This window comes from Typopeltis vanoorti, chromosome 4 (assembly GCF_054136105.1).
Source record: "Typopeltis vanoorti isolate ZY-2024b chromosome 4, IOZ_Tvanoo_1.0, whole genome shotgun sequence".
Lineage (NCBI taxonomy): Eukaryota > Metazoa > Arthropoda > Arachnida > Uropygi > Thelyphonidae > Typopeltis > Typopeltis vanoorti.
The window spans coordinates 155,808,154-155,828,589 of record NC_143552.1 but is presented as its reverse complement, the minus strand read 5'-3'; the positions used below and the strand labels follow the sequence as shown (position 1 = coordinate 155,828,589).

The window sequence follows — 20,436 nt, the reverse complement described above, 5'->3', positions numbered from 1 at the left end:
AGCTTCTTCAACAACCTCCAGAATATTTTGCCACCTTCTTGATATTTATTTTCTATGTTCTTGCCAGAGTCATCCCATGACGTTTGTTTGGCTAGTTTTACACAGTGTTTGCTTTCTTACATTTGTCTCTGTATTGTCTAAGAGCACAAGCTGACTTATTTGCCAGCAACTTTTGATATGCTTTCTTCTTTTCCTTCACTGCCTCTTTAACTTCCTGTGTCCACCGTGGAGTTCCAATTTTTCTATCCTTGCAGACAATTTCACCGCATGTCTCTCTAGCAAAGTGGTTGATATAACATTGTTAGGGGTCAATTTGGGATCAGGGGTCGATAGAAAAATATAAGACATCATTGTATGGGTAATATTTAATTTGGTTAACTTGGATTACCTCCTTCCTGAATGACAACGCAATTAAGAGTGAATCGTGGGAACAGTGACATGAATAGGACCTGTAAGATGGAACGAGGTCATGAAAATAGTTATGGAGGCCAATCAAGTGGGCTAGAATGACGTAATTACCAATAAATGGATGGTGTGGTTCCCGCGCGGCAGGAACGAGTTTGAATGTGTGTAAGTATTAGTAAATATGAACCGCGCACGTGTTGATCCCAGTTCTAATTTTTGCGCATCGACATACAAGGGAGCGTTAATGTTTTAAAATTCATCAACATACATATTATAATCCAATCGTTATCCATTCACGAACTAAACTTCTCTATGTTGAAGAGTTCAGCAGGGCTGGTAGTAATACCAGTAGTTTATTAATATCACTAGTAATACCAGTGATAGTAATAGTAGTAGTAAAAGTAATATATACTATATTACACATAGAAGAAGCACTGTAACTATAAAATAAACAATCTAAAAACTCACATACACGTCTGTTTTGCTTGTCCTATTATAATTACGTAATTGTAAAATAGAGAGGGTCGATAAAAAGTCAAGAAACTCTTGACGGGGTCAACGGTCAAAGAAGTTTGGCAATCCCTGCTCTAGCAGAATCAGTCAAGGTTTTCTTTAAGGCTTGCCACTGAATCTCCAAGATCTAGTTCCTGTTCTCAAACTCTTTCATTTTTTCTTCAATAATCTTTGTGTATTTTAGTCTACAGTTCACATCTGAGAGCTGCTCAAGACTAAATAGTGATCACTTCCAATTTCAGATCCTCTGTACACTCTGGTGTCCTGCACCAGGGAGAAAACATCACTCTCATCAATAGCATAGTGAATTAGACTTTTCTTATTCCTTGCCTCTTCTCTCAATATGAATTTGTGCACATTTTTATGTTGGAACATGGTGTTAGTAATAACCAGTCCATGTCCTGAGCAGAAATCCATTGGGTATTTGCCATTGTTATTAGCTTTGCTCTTTTCTCCAAATTTTTGCAAAATATTTTTGTATGTCTGACAATCACTTCCTGCTATGCTATTTAGATCCCCAACAAGGACCAAGTTTTCCTTTTTCATTGTGTCAGTTGCTTTCTCTAAAGCCTGAAAAAATTCCTCCACTTCTACCTTAGTAGAATCTTCTGTGGGACCATAGGCACAAATAACTTTCATTGTCATATTTGCCCACATCACTCTAGTTGAGACTGCATGCCATTCAAGAAGATTAGCCTCATATTTAGTGTTGAATATTATGGCTACTCCTTCTATTCCTTGATTGTCATTGCCTGAATATATCATTTTGTATTTATTTCTCAGAAAGATCTCGCCAGTTTTTGTCTTTTTTGTTTCAGTCACCCCTGTTATGTCGATCTGGTACTTATCTTATTCCTCAGCTAGCTCCATTTCTTTGCCATTCAGACTCCTTATGTTGATAGTACCGATCTTTAACTCTGGTGATGTTGAGTTGGGGTGTGTTTTCACATTTATTAAAGTTTCTTTTAATTAATATTCCAGTATAAGTTGTAAATTCCTTAAATAATTTAATAATCGTGTGTTGCCAACGTATAAGTCTTTCTACAAGAACAAAGAAGGTTGTGAAGCACTTCTCCACAAACCAGATTTAAATGATAATAATTGCTTCACACTTTCCCAATTTTGGGAAGTTATTCTGTTAAACATCTGACATGACTGCTGTTATTATTATTATTATGTTAAAATAACCAGTTGAACTTTTCCTTTTAGGTCTTACTTGCTTCCTGTAATATGCAAATCACATTGTGTGTCTTAGTATTATAAATTTCAACATTCTGTTCCTTTATTAAAAGAACACATAAGACCATGGTAATAACTTTTTAATTAATAAGGTGCAGATATTTCATACTAAAACTAATAGTACATCTTCAGTGTCACACAAACAGTTATTGGAATGGAATACAAGTAACAAACCTTCGGTGAATCACCTATTAAAATCCAATTGGTGCCGCGTGCTAGGAAATGATAGAAAATAATGATTAATTAATATTTAAGATAATTGGTTTTTTTTTTTTTTTTTTTTGATTACATAAAATAAAAGTCTCTCAGATCTTCGAAAGAGAGAGACAATCATTTCGATTTAAATTCAGTCGGTGTAAAATAGCTTCACAACTTTCTTTAAAAAGGCGTTCATATTTGAACCGGCATCTATGGAGGAGAATAACTTTATCCCACTGGATATTATGAGTAGTGTTAATACTGTGTTGTGCTAGACCAGACTTCTGAAGTTTGCTATATTCAATATAATATTGATGTTCTTTAATTCTTTTTTTTGCACAGAATGGCCAGTTTGTCCAAAATAAGAAACATCGCATTCGCGTGGTATTTGGTAAACACCAGCCAAAGATAGAAGTAACAGTTTATCCTTTGTAGAAGGCAATAAAGAGGAAATTTTGTTGATAGGAACATATGTGGGAAATGATTGGTACTGTTTCAAAATTCTACCTATAGGTTCTGCGATTCCTGGAATGTAAGGGATTAGAACTCTGCGAACTGTTGAAGAAACCTTAGGTACTGGAACATAAGATTCAATTATCTGTTGGATTTGATTGTGGTTGTAATTATACGATTCCATTAACTTTTTAATGATGGAAAGTTCTTGTTGTATGATTAATCGATTCTTTATTGCCTTCTAGAAAGGATAAACTGTCATCTCTATCTTTGGCTGGCATTTACCAAATACCATGTGAATGCGATGTTTCTTATTTTGGACAAACTGGCTGTTCTGTGGGAAAAAAAAAAAAGAATTAAAGAAAATCAATATTATATTGAATACAGTAAACCTCAGAAGTCTGGTCTAGCACAACACAGTATTAACACTACTCATAATATCCAGTGGGATAAAGTTATTCTCTTTCCATAGATGCAGGTTCAAATATGAATGCCTTTTTAAAGAAAGTTGTGAAGCTATTTTACACCAACTGAATTTGAATCGAAATGATTTTCTCTCTCTCAAAGATGTGGGAGACTTTTATTTTATGTAAACAATAAAAAAACCAATTATCTTAAATATTAATTAATCATTATTTTCTATCATTTCCTAGCACGCAACAATGATTGTATTTTAATAGGTGATCCACCGAATGTTCGTTACTTGTATTCTATTCCTCTAACTATTTGTGTGACACTGAAGATGTACTATTGGTTTTAGTATGAAATATCTGTACCTTAATAATTATACTATACCACAAGTACCTTTTAAAAATAAGATTCTGTTCCTCGTGAAGGTATTTTCTTGATCATAAATTAGTATAATAATAATAATATTTGGTTGCAGATCAAGTGTTGATCAATTTTATTATTAAACTGAACCAACTAGTTTCGCCACACTTTAACTGTTGGCATCTTCAGGGTACTTGTAAGTTTAAACAATCTCACAATTATGCGTAACTGCAAAACTGACAAAAATAACTGTAAAAAAAAAAAAAAATGACTAGAATAATTACAAATAGGATAGTATCGAACGTGAGTGAAACATGTATCGCGTGTACAAGGTTAGCTAGCCGTTGCTAAGGAACTTTCTGTAGTTTGTATTAAAGTTCATTTCTTCCATTTTTAAAGTTTTGATTAGGGTTTTCCATATCTCTGGGAGTATTAGGCCTTGATTTCTGTTAAGGTTGACAGTAGAATGGACTACTGTGGCTGCTTCTTTGAAAATTCTTGAATGGTAATCTTTCTCTATGTAAGGAGAACAGCTTTTGTCCCACTCGATGACATGATTAGTTGTAGAGAAATGAGACGATAGGCCAGAAATATCCTGTCTGTTGTTTTTGACATAGCCAATGTGTTCCTTTTGCCTGATTTCGAGGCTTCTCAAAGTCTGTCCGATGTAACAAGTGCATGGAATATTATAAACTCCAGCATATTTATAGAAAGGACGGTTGTCTTTTGGAGATCTTAGTAGTTTACGAATAGATTCTATTGGTTTAAATGTTACTCTTATTTTGTGTTGTTTGAGGAGGCTGGCGAGCTTGTTGGAGATGCCACTTACAAATGGAATTGTAATCGTTTTTATATATTGAATATCTTCTTGTTCTCTTTGTGGTGGTTCAGAGAAAAGGACTTTATTGACATAAAGTCCTTTTATTGACTAGTCTTCTTGGATATCCGTTCAAATACAGATTGTTGGAAATAAATTTTAACTCATCTTGAAGGGTCTCGTTGTCCGTTGTGATGCGAATCGCTCTTTTCTTTAACATGTGTACAATGCTGAGTTTATGTGAGATGTGGTGAGAGGAACTAAAATGTAGGTAGTGACCTGTATTGGTCGGTTTTCTGTACACCGATAGATTTATACTTCCATCAATTTGTTTTTTTGATTAAGATGTCTAAAAACGGTAATTAGTTTTCTCTTTCAAGTTCCAGCGTGAATTTGATAGAATGATGGAAGGAGTTGATCTTTTTGAGATAATCATGTAGGTCATCTTTGTTATTGTTCCATACGATGAAGATATCGTCCACATATCTGAACCAAATTTTAGTTTTTGGAATAATTTGGGATAGGATTTTGTTTTCTAAGTCTTCCATAAAGAGATCAGCACATGAAGGTGAGAATGGGCAGCCCATCGCCAAGCCTGTTAATTGTTGATAGATCTTATTTTTCCAAGAAAAGTAGTTGGAGTTTAGGCAGTGAGCAAACAATCGATAGTTCGATACTATCCTATTTGTAATTATTCTAGTCAGTTTTTTACAGTTATTTTTGTCAGTTTTGCAGTTATGCATAATTGTCAGATTGTTTAAACTTATAAGTACTCTTATAACTTATAAGTACCCTAAAGTGTGGCGAAATTAGTTGGTTCAGTTTAATAATAAAATTGATCGACACTTGATCTGCAACCAAATATTATTATTATACCAAGATTCAGTTCCTTTCTCTCCCTCCCCATTCTGGCTTAATGTAACTTAACATGAAAGATAATAAAGTATAGGTTCTGCATCCAGTAAACATTATGAAAGCTTTTTGTTGTTGTGTTTTACCATTTTAATTTTATCAGTATGTCTTTACCTCATTATTTCATTAAGTTCTTGAATTCATAGTCTACAGAAAACTCATTCATGTTAACAGATACATACATTACCTTTCCCATCACTATCATCAAACAGTATGGAGTTCTTAAAGTCTTTTCAAAAGAGTAGGATTATTTTGTTCTGTTGAGGGAACTACTTAATAAACTGTTCTTAAAAAAGTTTCTATTCAGTGTTAATAATTTGCATGTAAATCAAAAAGCATGATAAACTTTCACCTTCAAATAACTCCCTCTTTTCCATCCTCTATAAATAGAAACCATAGCAAGGTCATCTATGCTACTTGGTGACCCTCAGAAAAATTTAAAATAATCCTGCAAAATCACTCCAGAACTACTACTCCTTACATATTATGAAACTAATTTCTTTTGTTCTCTTCACCAAAGATCATCCACATCCTTCTCTTACCAGGCATCTAGAAAATTCCATATGGTTGAAAACTATCCTATTATGGGTAATATCAGAACATTCTACTGCTTTCTCTCTCTCCAAAGAAAATAATAAATAGATACAGGTAATCAGATATAGCAGACCTTATTCTAGAAATGTTTCAACAGATAAAATGACAAAAAAAAAAAAAAAAATTACTGTACAATCGAAGGCCAGTAGCTGTTCATCAGATCAATTGTGAATGCACCCAACTGAACAAATATGCTTGCCAGAAATCTGGAAAATGCTACTCCTAAAACCTAACACCCAACTAGCTCAATAAATAGAAATGCTCATGTACCTGTACACATTTCTGCCACAATTTCACAGTATGTATAAATACCATAATGTATTTCACAATGTTTAACTCTGATCCCTGAAGATATCCTTATATCTTGAAAGAAATGATGTAAATGAACATAACTTATCATAATCTGTTAAGAGTATGGTGTGTTATATGTTGTTTTCCATTCTCATATGAAGGTGTAGGTTTTTTTTCCTTCCTGCAAAACAGGTAAATTGGCCAGAATAGCACAAATAAAATACTGATCTAGCTTTAGTTGCATCAGCTACTAAAGCTACTTACCACAACTGCTATTCTCTGAATTACATTTAAATATTTCTTTAATATGATTTACTTTTCAGATAAACGCTTTACTCTTGTTATTTTAATTGTATTTTAATATACATTGAAAGTAGCAAATTCTGAAAGGTAATAAAAATTCTTATTTTAGGAATTAGAATTCACAATAAGCAATACTGAAACCGTTGTAAACAACCAGTTTCCAATAAATGATATTAAAAATCACCTGGATTTTCTGATTCAGAAGAAACAAGCTGATAATGAAGAAATATTTGACTGGATAAATGTAAGTTTTTAAATTTTTAAGTCTAAAAATATTAATTTTTGTTCATAACTAAAATTTTGCATCAACTCTATTTCTGCCAATAAATAAAAGTACAGGGTGTTTCAAAAGGGTGTATACAACTTTGCAGGAGAACAGAGAATAACTCGGAAGACATACAAAAGCTGAGTGAGTGTCATAATGTAGTGAAACATTAACTTTTGCTCATGTAATTTTATTACTAAATGACAACACTAGGTGGTGTAATACATTACACCATTTGAAAATGGCAACTTTCGATGGTACAGAGCGATGTTGTATGTTTTGGTTTGTGAAAACGAGGTCTGCAACACAAGTTCAGAGGAATTTCTGCATGCAATGCAGCAAAGAACCTCCTAGTAGGCACATGATCTCCAGCAAGACTGAGCACCTTCTCATTACCTGACAGAAATGCCAGGTTATTTCCAGGCAGGTGGATTGGTAGAGGGGTGCCTGTAGCATGGCCACAGCATTCCCCCGACCTTACACCATTAGATTTTTTTCTTTTGGGGCTTTGCGAAAGATCGAGTGTTTGTACCACCACTACCAGCCAATTTGGATGAGCTGTGTTCCAGAATTACTGCTGCCATTGCTGAAGTTACACCAGATATTCTCTGTCACATGTGACAGGAAATTGCTTACAGATAGGACGTCTGCAGAATTACTGGATGCAGTCATATCAAACTTTAACTGTCTGTGTTGAAACTTCACTTATGCTATATTTGCACAGTAATAAAAATTGTTCATCTATCCACCTTCTGTTGTCATTCAAAGTTGTAATACCCCTTTTGAAACACCCTGTATTTTCAAGTCTTTTTATCATCTATACTGTTATCTTTCTCTCTTATTCTGAGATAAAAACTCAGTAATTATAATAACTACCCGCAGTATTTTCATATGATAAGAGGATTAATTCAGGAAGATGATTCTTCATGAGATTTTCCATCTCCATTAACTCTTAGCTTAATGTTGGGAAACATAATAAACCAAGTATAGTCTCTGGGGAAAATCCCATGTTACTCCTCTTAAACAGTATTATTATAATTACGGCTATTATAACCTGTTTTTGTTTAGGAGTGTCGCTTATTTAAATACATTGGCTATCAATACTCAAGAGGGGTATATATATTTAGGGCATTATTGGTGAGTATAGAAGGCAATTAAGGTAGAATAAAAGAGGTGGAAAAATTTGGTACATACCTTTTTTGATTCTACGATGTCTTACACTTCCATGATCTCGCTGAAGGTTGTTTGCAAGCGGAGGGGGAGAAGAGGGAGGGAGCGGGGGGGTGTTTAGGCGCGGGGAAAATAAGTTTGGATAACCCAGGTTAATATTAATAATATATATATAAATGTATACATATATTATTTTGAATTAGGGTGCATTTTTGTGGAGGGGGGGTAAACTATTGTGATAACTGGGGAAGGGTTAACGGGGTGTGGAACCTGCCCCAGTTATCACAATAGTTTTACCCCCCCCCCCCCCCACACACACACAAAAATGCACCCTGATTCAAAATAATATATGTATACATTTATATATATATATATATTATTAATATTAACCCGGGTTATCCAAACTTATTTTCCCGTGCCTAAACACACTCCCACGCTCCCTCCCTCTTCTCCCCCCCACTTGTAAACAACAACCCTCAGCGAGATCATGGAAGTGAAAGACATCGTAGAATCAAAAGAGGTATGTACCAAATTTTTCCACCTCTTTTATTCTACCTTAATTGCCTTCTATACTCACCAATAATGCCCTAAATATATATATATATTGATAGCCAATGTATTTAAATAAGGGACATTCCTAAACAAAAACATGCTATAATAGCGGTAATTATAATAATAATAAACCAATGTAATGATAAAGGATTATTAGATTGTGTAGATTAGAACTTGACAGATAGAAAAAAAACAAGGAACATGATAGAAGAGAACTTTTTTGAAGTTGTGTGATGCCATAAAAAATAGGAATCTGATTTTTCTTATAGCTCATGGAATGTTTTTGAATTCTATATATACTCACAGTACATATAAAATATAGTGTTTCAGGAAAACTCTGCCAGAGGAGTTGATTCCTTCAGTGGTTTTTGTGCAAAAATTGATTGTCTGTATGTGGGTCTGATTCCACATGCTAATGATTAGAATGTTTCTTGACTGGTCAAATATCATTGCCTAGTTTTTCAGAGCTTCTAAACAGTATTTTGTTCATTTGATCTTGTGTTGAGGAGCATGTGATTTCTTCTGTTATCAACCAAAAAATTTCTATTAATGAACACACTAATGTCTGCAGGAAACTGGCTCATTAGGTATTAATATCATACATACATTCATCACCAAATTCAAAATATAGTAGTTACTTGCCTCTTACCTTCTCTTTCAAGGAGCTCCTCAACAGCCTCATATACACATTTCTTTAAATGATTATACAGCTCACATGCAGATCCTCCTGGTTAAACCCAATTTGGAATATGGTAGGGTATTGTATCTAGGAATCTCTAACTCTACCATTATCATGTGAGGCATTTGAGCTCTTACACAGAACAGGACTCACAGTCTCACTTATCACCATATGATTATTTGTACTACATTCATATCTTGCACTACTGCCATTCTTTCTTGCCTGGTATCAGTTATTGATTTTAGAGATCTGATTAGTAGGTCCATGTGAACTTATGTGTAGTTTTGTTTATAATAGCCATTGAGTACCTGAATAGACCTACATTGGGTGCTTCAGGGTCAAAGCTATATAACTGAGAGGAGACCTCCACATAGCCTTTAAAGGAATGCAGAGAACCGACCAGGGCTTCTGACCTAATGTCTAATCCTCACCATCTCGTGGTGCACCCTGTTGGATAACTACCTGGATACTGAACGAATGAGGATGAGCTGGCAATTTAGGATTTAGCTGACCAAATTGTATTCTTATTGGTTAAACCAAAATACAGAATGATGGTACAACATGACAAAATTTTGTGCCGGCTGGGGCTTCGCCCGGTTAAAAAGGCCCCCATTGTTTTCACCAGGCAACCAGAGCAAACAGCGAAAAGTCAGCTACTGGAACAAATCTGAAAACACACCCCCAACTCAACATCACCAGAGTTAAAGATCGGTACTATCAACATAAGAAGCCTGAATTGCAAAGAAATGGGGCTAGCTGAGGAATTAGAGATAACTACCAGATCGACATAATAGGGGTGACTGTAACATAAAAGACAAAAACTGGTGAGATCTTTCTGAGCAATAAATACAGAATGTTATATTCAGGCAATGACAATCAAAGAAAAGAAGGAGTAGCCATAGTATTCAACACAAAATAGAGGCTAATCTTCTTGAATGGCAGGCAGTCTCAAGTAGAGTGATGTGGGCAAAAATGAGAATGGGAAACTGGACAATGAGACTTATTTGTGCCTATGGTCCCACAGAAGATTCTACTAAGGTAGAAGTGGAGGAATTTTTTGAGGCTTTAGAAAAAGCAACTGACACAATGAAAAAGGAAAACTTGGTCCTTGTTGGGGATCTAAATAGCATAGTAGGAAGTGATTGTCAGACATACAAAAATATTTTGCAAAAATTTGGAGAAAAGAGCAAAACTAATAACAATGGCAAATACCTGTTGTATTTCTGCTCAGGACATGGACTGGTTATTACTAACACCATGTTCCAACATAAAAATGTGCACAAATTCACATGGAGAGAAGAGACAAGGAATAAGAAAAGTCTCATTCACTATGTTATTGTTGAAAGTGATGTTTTCTTCCTGGTGCAGGACACCAGAGTGTACAGAGGATTTGAAATGGGAAGTGATCACTATTTAGGCTGTCAGGATCAGATCTTCACTTTACGACAAATAGTTGAGAAAGCATGGGAATATAACAAAGATCTGTATTTAAGCTTTGTTGATCTGGAAAAGGCATATGACAAGGTGCCAAGAGAGAAGCTATTCAAAACGCTACAATTATATGGTGTCAATGGGGCATTATATCAAGCAATACTTAGTCTTTATTTGAGTTGTAAGTCAGCAGTTAGAATTGAAGGAAGTACAGGAAGATGGTTTAATGTTAATTCTGGTGTGAGATAAGGATGTACATTATCCCCTCTGTTATTCATTATCTATATGGATCACATTATAAAGGAAAGTGGGATAATGAAGGAAACATGATATCAAAATTGGAGATGTTAATGTCAGCTCTTTGCTTTATGCGGATGATGTTATACTTCTGAATAAATCTGCTACAAGTCTGCAAGATTCACTGACTAGATTGAATTACTGTTGTAATAGATATGGTATGAAGGTCAGCAATAAAATGACAAAGACAATGAAAATAGTCAGAATCATTGAAAATGTCAAGTGTGTTATGAATGGAGAACCTGTGGAACAAGTAAAAAATTTAAGCTGCTTAGGCATGATTTTTAGTGAAGATGGTAAATTAAATATGGAAATAGACAACAGAATCAACAGATCTGTTAGAAAGCTCAATGGAATAAGAGAGAAATTTGTCGGAACACTAAATTAGCTGTATACAAGACAATGTTCAAACCAAATTTAACTTATGGATCTGAGAGCTGGGTCAGAAGTAATACACTTGATCAAAGACTTGAGACTACAGATATGAGATTCCTGAGAAAGATTAGAGGTGTGAACAGATGGTATCAATGGCAATAGCATATTAAAAACGAAGATATTAGGAAAGAACTTGACATTATTGTCAGCATCCAGGAATGCATTAGAGCTGATCTCAGGTGGTATGGTCACTTAAACAGAATGGGCGAGGAAAGATTAGCAAACCAAGTGTTCTCTGCCAGGTTGGCAGGAAAACGACCCAGAGGAAGACCAAAATATAGGTGGATTGATACGGTACAAAGTGCCTTAGACAATAGAAATATAAGATCTGATAATGTTGGAGTCTTGACAAGTGACAGACTGATTTGGAGGAAAATTGTAGATAGAAGTTAGTAATGATGTAAATTTTTCATATAGTACTATCATATCCTGTACATCCGTTGTCATTACCATGATGTTCCCCACGAAGTCCTACCACACAATGATGACCACCTTGCCCAATTTGACTGTTAAAAGTCTCCTGACAGTAACGATTCTTTGTGTCTACCTGCTGATTCAGTCATTTTTCTTAAATGTTCAAAATACTCTTCATCGAATGTGGCATCTTCACATAGTGTATAAGTTTCAATTATTAAAACTTCAAACCCACCCACTTTAATCATTACTTTTATAAACCTTTCATTTACTTCTTCCTAACTTTTTTTACTTGGTTCTTATGGAGATACTCTAGCTTTAGCCAACCTACTTTTACCACTCTACTCCACATATATAAATATTTACCCAGTATTTCATAACTCTTACCTTTCTCTTTGTTTCTGTTAGGACCATATTATCTACTTTTCATTTTTCCATTTCCTAAATTATCTCTAGTTTTCTTACAAGGTCATCACCAAAATCCATCTCTATTTCCTTTTTCCCCCCCTGAGATTCATAGTAATGCTATTTTTACCTGGACGTCTTGTGGATCTCCCAACTTATTGGGCCAGGATTTCATTTGAGAATTATCTGAACTTAGATATGTCACTAAGCTAAAGGGTCATACCCTAACCAGCAATTACGCTAAAAAAGAGAGATTCTAGTCTTCAAATACTATAATGACATTGCGATCTTAAGCAAACAAAATTTTATACAAAAGAGACAAAATAGAGAATATAACAAGGATCTTTATTTAAGTTTTGTAGATTTGGAAAAGGCATAGTACAAGTACTAAGAGGGAAGCAGTTCAAAATGCTCTATTTATATGGTGTAAATGGATATTAAATCGAGCATTACTTAGTCTATATTTCAATTTGTAATTCAGCAGTTAGAATTGTGAATGGGTTACAGGAAGATAGTTTGATTAAATCAGGTGTGAGACTAGGCATATCACACTGTTATTCATCATCTATATGAATCATATTATGAAGGAAAGTGCTGTTAAACATGATATCAAAATTGGGTATGTGAATCTCAGTGCTTTGTTTTATGCAGATAATCTTATACTCTTAAATAAATCCATTACAAGTCTGTAAGATTCTCTGACTAAATTGAATAGATCATCAATTTGGTATGAAAACCAGCAGTAAAAAGACACAGACAATGAAAATAAGCAGAGACATTGAACACATCAACTGCATCCTGAATGGAGAACCTATAGAACAAATAAAACATTTCAGTAGTGGCATCACTTGTCCATTTAGGTTGGGTATGCTGTCGTGTGACCAATGCTGCAAAATTCACGTCAATTTGACTGTATGATTTCATAGCACATCAAAGGTCATCTTAATTGGTCCAATACAATTAATTGTAGGCTTTGAACACTTTAATTTATCAATTCGTATAATTTTAAATATGAAAAGAATAAACGTCAAAAGAGCAAAAGCTATGCTTCACACATGGCGTTTATGTGAAAACCACAGTAGGTTTATGCTTCATGATAAGATTAGATTATCATTGGCAAATACTAGAGTGAGACATGGATAATTTGAATTTTGATATGATTTTGAAATACAGTTCATATAATATGCACTGAAATCAGAAAAAGTAATCACTTCGGAAATTATTATTTTTCCGGGTTGAGCCAAAGAAAGGCTGAAATAACTCCTTTTACTTAATTATTTATACAGGTTCCAACCTCTTTCAACTATAATCATACAATTCGCAAAAGTTTTGGCAGAAAATGGGATATTCAGTAGATCGTCAGCACTGTTTCCCATTGTAAATATGGACAAATATGGACTAAAGAGTGATAAATTATTTATAGAAAAGTACTTGTCTATATTGGTATCCTAAACACATCAGTTCACATTTCATGCAAACAAAACAGATGAAACTCAGAAAACAAAAACAACAACTCATGACAAATTACAATGTTCAATTGTATTGGTTGACACAATTACCAATCACAGCAGCTGATCTGGATGCTATTGTATCAGCGCACCCACCCTGCCTCACCTTATTGTTCTGAATAGTTCAAAAGCCACTGGAATGCTAATAATTTGACCTGCTGTATATTCTTACGTCTGTTCAAATGGCTGAGAGGTGTCCATATTTATGCCCACACACCTGGACTATTAACGTAAATGTGATGCAATGTTTGCGCATCAAAATATGTCCTCTTCATGGAGTATTAGTATATTGTGTTTAATTTTAGGAATCACATGAGACCAGGAAACAATTAGGGAAGTCTTTAAACAGGAATAAATGCAAAAATATAATATCAGTGATATTTCTATTCTGTTGGTGCGCACTGCACACCTAGCACATCCTGAATATATGTCCCCGCATTTCAGCTATTTAGGCACAATTTTTAGCGAAGATGGCAAATTAAATTTGAAAATAGATAGCAGAATTAGCATAGCTGGCATGGTAGGAAGTCAACTCAAATTTATATGGAATAAGAGAAAGGTTAATTAATTTATTTTGTATGGGGTTCCTCCCCATCCCTAGGGACAGGTTGAGCCCTCCTAATGAGGGATTAAATGTGTATTTTATGACTGTAAATCCGTGCGTTTTCATTGGGTTGGTTTGCCTGTTCTGAGGGACGAAAACCCTGATTTTCTGGGTGGGAAAAAACCCTCTACTTCTGTATGTACCGATTAATTCACCTTTAGTCGCTAGAGACCAGATAAAGGTTCCTCACATCATGAACGGGAATTGAACCCATGTCTTTCTGACCAAAGGGCTTCAACTATACCAACTGGGCTATGGGGGGGGGGGGGGGGGTCTAGAAAGATTAGTTAAAACACTAAGCACTGTATACAAGAGTGTTCAAACCAATTTTAACTTATGGATCTGAGAGCTGGGTTAGAAATCAAAATCTTGAACAAAGACTGAAGACCACAGATACAAGATTCCTGAGAAAAATTAGGAGACTGATCAGATTACATCAATGGTAGTGTCATATTAAAAATAAGGATATTAGGAAGGAGCTTGACATTTTTAGCATTCAGGAATGTGTTAGCAGAACTAATCTCAGGTGGTATGGCCACTTAAACAGAATGGGAGAGGAAAGATTGGCAAAACAAGTGTTCTTTGCCAGGATGCAGGAAAAGAACCCAGAGAAAGACCAAGATGTAGGTACAGTAAAAAGTTTCTTGGAAGACAGAATTATAAGATCTGATAATGTTGGGATGTTGAGAGATAACAGGCTAATTTTTGAGGAAAATTGCCAATAGGAAGTTAGTAATGATGTAACTTTTTTGTGTAGTGCTGTCATAATATTCTGTCAGGAATTTGATGATGAGACTAAATAGGACAGATAACAGAAAGGGATCTACCTTAAAATAAGTGGAGGATAAGATCAGACCCAGCTATAGGATTATAGGAAGGTTACTTCTCTTGCTGTCCAGTTGACAGCCTTTTATGGTCCATTGCTCTTTATTCAAATATTCAGACTACTCCATAATATCTAGTGGGAGATGCCATTTATGGATTACAGGGTTCTCCAAGTGATTAAACAAATATTAATCACCAAGTTCAAAATAACATGCATTTATCAGTGCCATGCATGTCCTAGGACATTTAGTTTTCTCTCATAATTAGCCTTAGCATTCCTTACCATACCATTTGCCCTGCTTGCCTGGCCTTATACTGCTCTTGGGCATGCTGATCACTTTTTTCTTTATAATCCTCCCCTCCCAACAACCTTTTCTTTGTGCAATCCTACTTAATGGAGCTGTTCATCCATCTAACTCCTACCTGATTTATCCTTCTTATTCTAAGTATACATTCAGATACTGCTTTCTTCAAACACCCCTTAACCACCTCCCATGCACCAACATCTCTCTCTCTCTCTCCCCTCCAAATTCTTATGCCATTGCTCTGCTGAAAGCTATCTCCTCATCTTGTCATAATCGCCTACTTTGTAATTCCACACATCCCTTCCTAATAGAAAATTCTGCATATCTGGTAGTTTCCCAGGTCAAAACTACATGATCACTCTGTTCAAGTTGAGGCAGCATAGTCAGACTGGTTAAGTTCTCTGATGCAGTGATCAGATCCAGCACTCACCTCCTTGTGTCACCTCCATTGCATGTTGCCTCAGTTAATTAAATCTCAGCAGCTTTATAAATTTCATTTCCTACCCTGCCTATGACCATTCCTCCTCTCAATCTATGTCCCCATAGTGTCACTAATGCCAAGTTGTGCTAATCAATGCTGAAAATTCCTCAACCTTAATTCGAATACTTCTGGCATTAGTATACATAAACTGCAATACCACCCTTCATTCCAAAACCTCCAATTACACCTTTTGTCACTTAGCTGACTAAAGTTAACCTCTGAATCACTCTCCCGCTTACTAACTTATACATTGCCTGGATCCTCCCTAAACATTCTAGTTTCCCTGACTTTGTACTTACGAATTGTCTGAACAGCACTTTCTCAAGACTCCTGACACCAAATCCATTCTCATGCAAGCCATCCACCTTATATAAATCTTTCTGTCTTTCAAACTCTCTCCACACCATTCCTCTTGCACTGACTCATTCATGATCATAGCTCTCCATCTCAGCTTGCATCTATCATAAACAGACACAACTTTTACTTTCTCACTCTTCTTTTTAACATGCACTATCAACTCTTTCATGTCTTCTCACATACCACACTTGTCATCTGCTTTTGTACCAGCTAAAATAAACATCTCTTTCACCTTAACTCTGTTCATCCTTTATTTTAGCTTCAGGAAAATCTGATTTCGTCACACTTTCCTCAAGGACTTCTCTGTCATATCATCCATTAGGTGTTTCTCCAACCACTCAGTCTCACGTTTTGTTCTGCGAAGTACTTCACGTAAGTGCTCGATCTTTTCCATTACCTTCTGGTCATTCTCCTCATTTCCCACCAATCACATTATCACATACTTGTCTTTCAACTGACTGCTGTCACTCTTCTTACTCTCTTCACACGTCTGGCATTTGCTCATGAAACACTTTCTAGAAACATGTTCCCCAGTATCATTCTCCTTCCAAAAATCTCTCATTTGCAAAAGCCATTCATTTTGCACATGCTGCAGCTAACATAATCATGCATGTTAAAATCGTCCACCATTGTTTTGCTATCAGCATCATGATGCATGATACAGTATACAATAAAACAAATGTTAAACTTCTAAAAATTAGAAAATTAAACACTACCCTAATCAAACACTCGTAAATATAATGATGCAAAACAAAATGACTTAATTGTCATTAAAAACTTCTGAAAATAACTTATCTTTTGGCACCGAAATTGACCTCTTGCGCTATCTTCCGCTCTCTCACTGCAGCGGGGACTACCTAATATCTAATTCATTGTTTTCCAAAGGAGTGTACCTGAGAGTTACAAGAAAAACAGCTTAATGGATTTCACTACAATGTGAGCCAAGCACTCGTGAGAAATGTGGTTTAGCACAACTTGAAATCGATATTGACCACAAAATCTTCTGCTTAGTAGCTTGTCTTTTTCATTGTGGCTAATTCAAATTTGAACTCTTGTTCAAGAAAAGAGTGCTGGAGCATTATTACACCACCCATATTTTAAATGCAATGACTGCCTCTAATTTCCAAAAATTTCATGGTATAGTTTCATTTTTATCAATCATAAGTGGTAATTTCTTTCCCTACAATTCAAAATTGGACATTGTATTGATAAAACAGCTATAAAGTAAATAAGTCCTCGAACTAGAAGATTCTGTGGTCAGTTGTGCTAAACCAGACTTCTTATCAGTCAGCAGCAGCAGGTTATATATATATATTTATTTAATCTGTTTCAAAAAAAAAAGTTTTTTTATTAATTTTTATGTTTACGTGTTCAGTAATCACATTGGACTAGAATAACAAACACATAATCAACAACAGCATAATTAAGCTGTACTAAAGATTTGATTATGAATGCATTGATCTCTAACTGTTCTATATTGAGAGTGGGCAAAATGTGAAAAAGGAAATCCCACTGCAGCCCTATATACTTGCTTGTAAGGCATATTAGTTTTGGTTATAAAAATGGCATCATTGACAGGGGCATATTAAAAAATGAAGATATTAGAAGAAACTTGACATTGTCAGCATTTTGGGATGTATGAACAGAGCTAATTTGTTTCAATAATGAAATACTGTGAGTTTGCATAATTAAAAGAAATATAAAAATGGAAAACTCACTTAAAAAACTTTAGTATAATTAATAGTTTTTTACGTGAATTTTCTTCTGTTTTTATATTTCTTTTGAACAGAGCTAATCAATGGCAGTGTGATCACCTAAACAGAAAAGAAGAATGGTTAACAAAACAAGTAATTAGTATCAGAGTAGTGGGGAAAAAGAGTAAAACCCAACAGTTAAGTGGAAGGATGCAATTAATAGGATGTTACAGAACCAAAATTCAAAGATCTGCCATTATTGGAGACTTTACAAATAACATCTTAATTTAGAAAAAAAAAATCAATGAGAGGAAGCCAGCAAAAATTATGTAAGCTTAATTATATAGGACTGCCATTTTATCTTATCTGCCCATTCAGTTAAGGTACATATCAGGAATTGATTATGATGATGATATGATTTTTTAATGTAACTGATACAAAAATCTAAGTTTTCTATAGATAGTTTATATTTAAATTTTTTTTATACTGATTTATTTATTTATTTTTTATAAGACAAACGTAGGTGAGAATCGAGCCAAAGAGCCTCAATTTATTCGTGCCTTGGTGACTGCTGTCATAGAAAGTGCTCTTGAAGGTAATTCAATCAAAAAATTACTTCCATATTTAGTAAAATCATAATTATTGTCTAAAATAATATAATGTTTTTCATAAAAGTAGAAAGTGGCGGATCATAAAAAGAATCTGATCTGATAGAAATACTAAATTGTCCTAAACTTGGAAAGCATAAATTGTTTTTAATTGTTATTTATTTATTTTATTTTTTTTACCTGTTTGAAATGTTTACATTTCAGCTGTTGTATTTTCAATACACTGTGCATTGCATTCATGCAGTTTTGATACTGTGATTGAGTTATAGTGAAGTATTATACTGAATTGTATGAAACTCGAGAGTGGACCATACAAAGGGGGGTAATAATTTTACTTTTATGAAAAGACAGCTTTGTATGTGTGCAGAAAGAAGAAATGCAAGTTTGCTTCTGCATGTTGCAAGAGAGAGAGAGAGAGAGAGCTTGATCACCAGTGCTAATCTCTCAAAGAAATTAACCTACTTAGGCAGCAACTATCATTACTAACATTACATTTTCTGGTCAGTGGAAACAACAGGAAAAACTAAACCCATGGATTTTAACATAGGTGTTTGATCTCTTCTCAGAATGAAGTGAGTCAAAATGAAGTAACGTATAGTATATTAACAGGAAAAATATTTTTGAACATCAAACTGAAAAAAAGCAAAGTTTTTTTGGTTGTCCTAAAAAAGTAGGCCACAAAAGATATTAATTAAATGAGATTTATTGTGACAAACAATAACTGACACTGGGTTTAATAGGTTGTGATAATATAAATAGTTTCACCACATTTGATAGTGAGTTCTTCTGGGTTAGGAAGAACAAAAAACAAAAAAAAAATACAATAAGGGGTAGCATGAACCATTGCAAAAAAAAAAAAAAAGAAAGAAAGAAAAAAAAAAAAGAAACGTGGCCCATTGGAGCTGGCACAGGTCAGTCATTGTTCAGTAGTATGCATGCTACTGTGCAGAAAAGTGAAAGTATGACATGTGGGAAGATCTTATAAATGGCTTTCAAATGTCATGTAAAATCATTACCAGTGTATCTTCATTTCCTGTAATAGTTTTTTTTTTGAAAAAAATGGGGAGGGGGTATAGGATTAATTGAAGTCAACAAAGTAAATATTCTTCCAAAAAAAATATCTCGTTGATGGAATGTGTCTTGATATTGTTGAAGGTGACAAAGTAATCTGAATGGAGAATGGTAAGGAGATTAGTCTGCAATTCATTAATTATGGAAGATCTTGAAGGCTTGGAATATTTGAGCATAGCAAGGCTTGTCGAATGAAGAGGTGAAATGGAATATGCAGCAGACACCCACTATAATGAAACCATAGGGACCAAAGAAATGGTTACAGCAGAAGGTTCAATATAGTGAATTTGAGGGAGGAAACTGATCTCCCTTCTGCACACACACACACACACACACACATTCATTCCATTTCAAGAAAACAAAGGAAATGGTAGGAAATAGGACAAAGAAAAGAAAGATGGGAAATTGTACACTGAAGACAGAACGCAAAAGGATTGACAGGAACTGTATGTAAAGTGCACAAAGCTACAACATGAAAAAGTATAATTGTAAACAGTAATGAGAGACATTAAGAAAGAAGAGAACTAGAAGAGTGCAAAATTCTAAAACTGAAAATTCCTAATTAACATTTAAATTCCAAAATGTCATGTTAGCTTAAATTAGTGTTGCTGTATTATTATCACTTATTTATTATAATAACTTAATTATTATACTTAAATTATTACTTCTTAATGTGCATATATTTAATTCATAGTGAGCTACTTGGCTTTCACTATAGCAAACACCACTATGACAAACTATCAAAAACTCCATAGGCCAGGACAACCGCGATGGTATATATGCTAAGTTATAAACATTCATCATAGCAAACTACCAATTATAACAAACTGTGAAATTTT

General features: G+C 34.6%; 1 protein-coding gene across 5 annotated transcripts in view; it reads left to right on the top strand.

Annotated features, from left to right (window-relative positions):
- Positions 1-20,436, top strand: part of LOC150107782 (eukaryotic translation initiation factor 4 gamma 3-like) — a 949,069-nt gene that overhangs the window by 894,722 nt on the left and 33,911 nt on the right. For all 5 annotated transcript variants that reach the window (XM_090392049.1, XM_090392050.1, XM_090392046.1 and 2 more), the window contains exons 29-30: positions 6,606-6,740; positions 18,432-18,513. In XM_090392049.1, the coding sequence (XP_090248175.1) occupies positions 6,606-6,740; positions 18,432-18,513 (217 nt within the window). The remainder of the gene's footprint in view (positions 1-6,605; positions 6,741-18,431; positions 18,514-20,436) is intronic.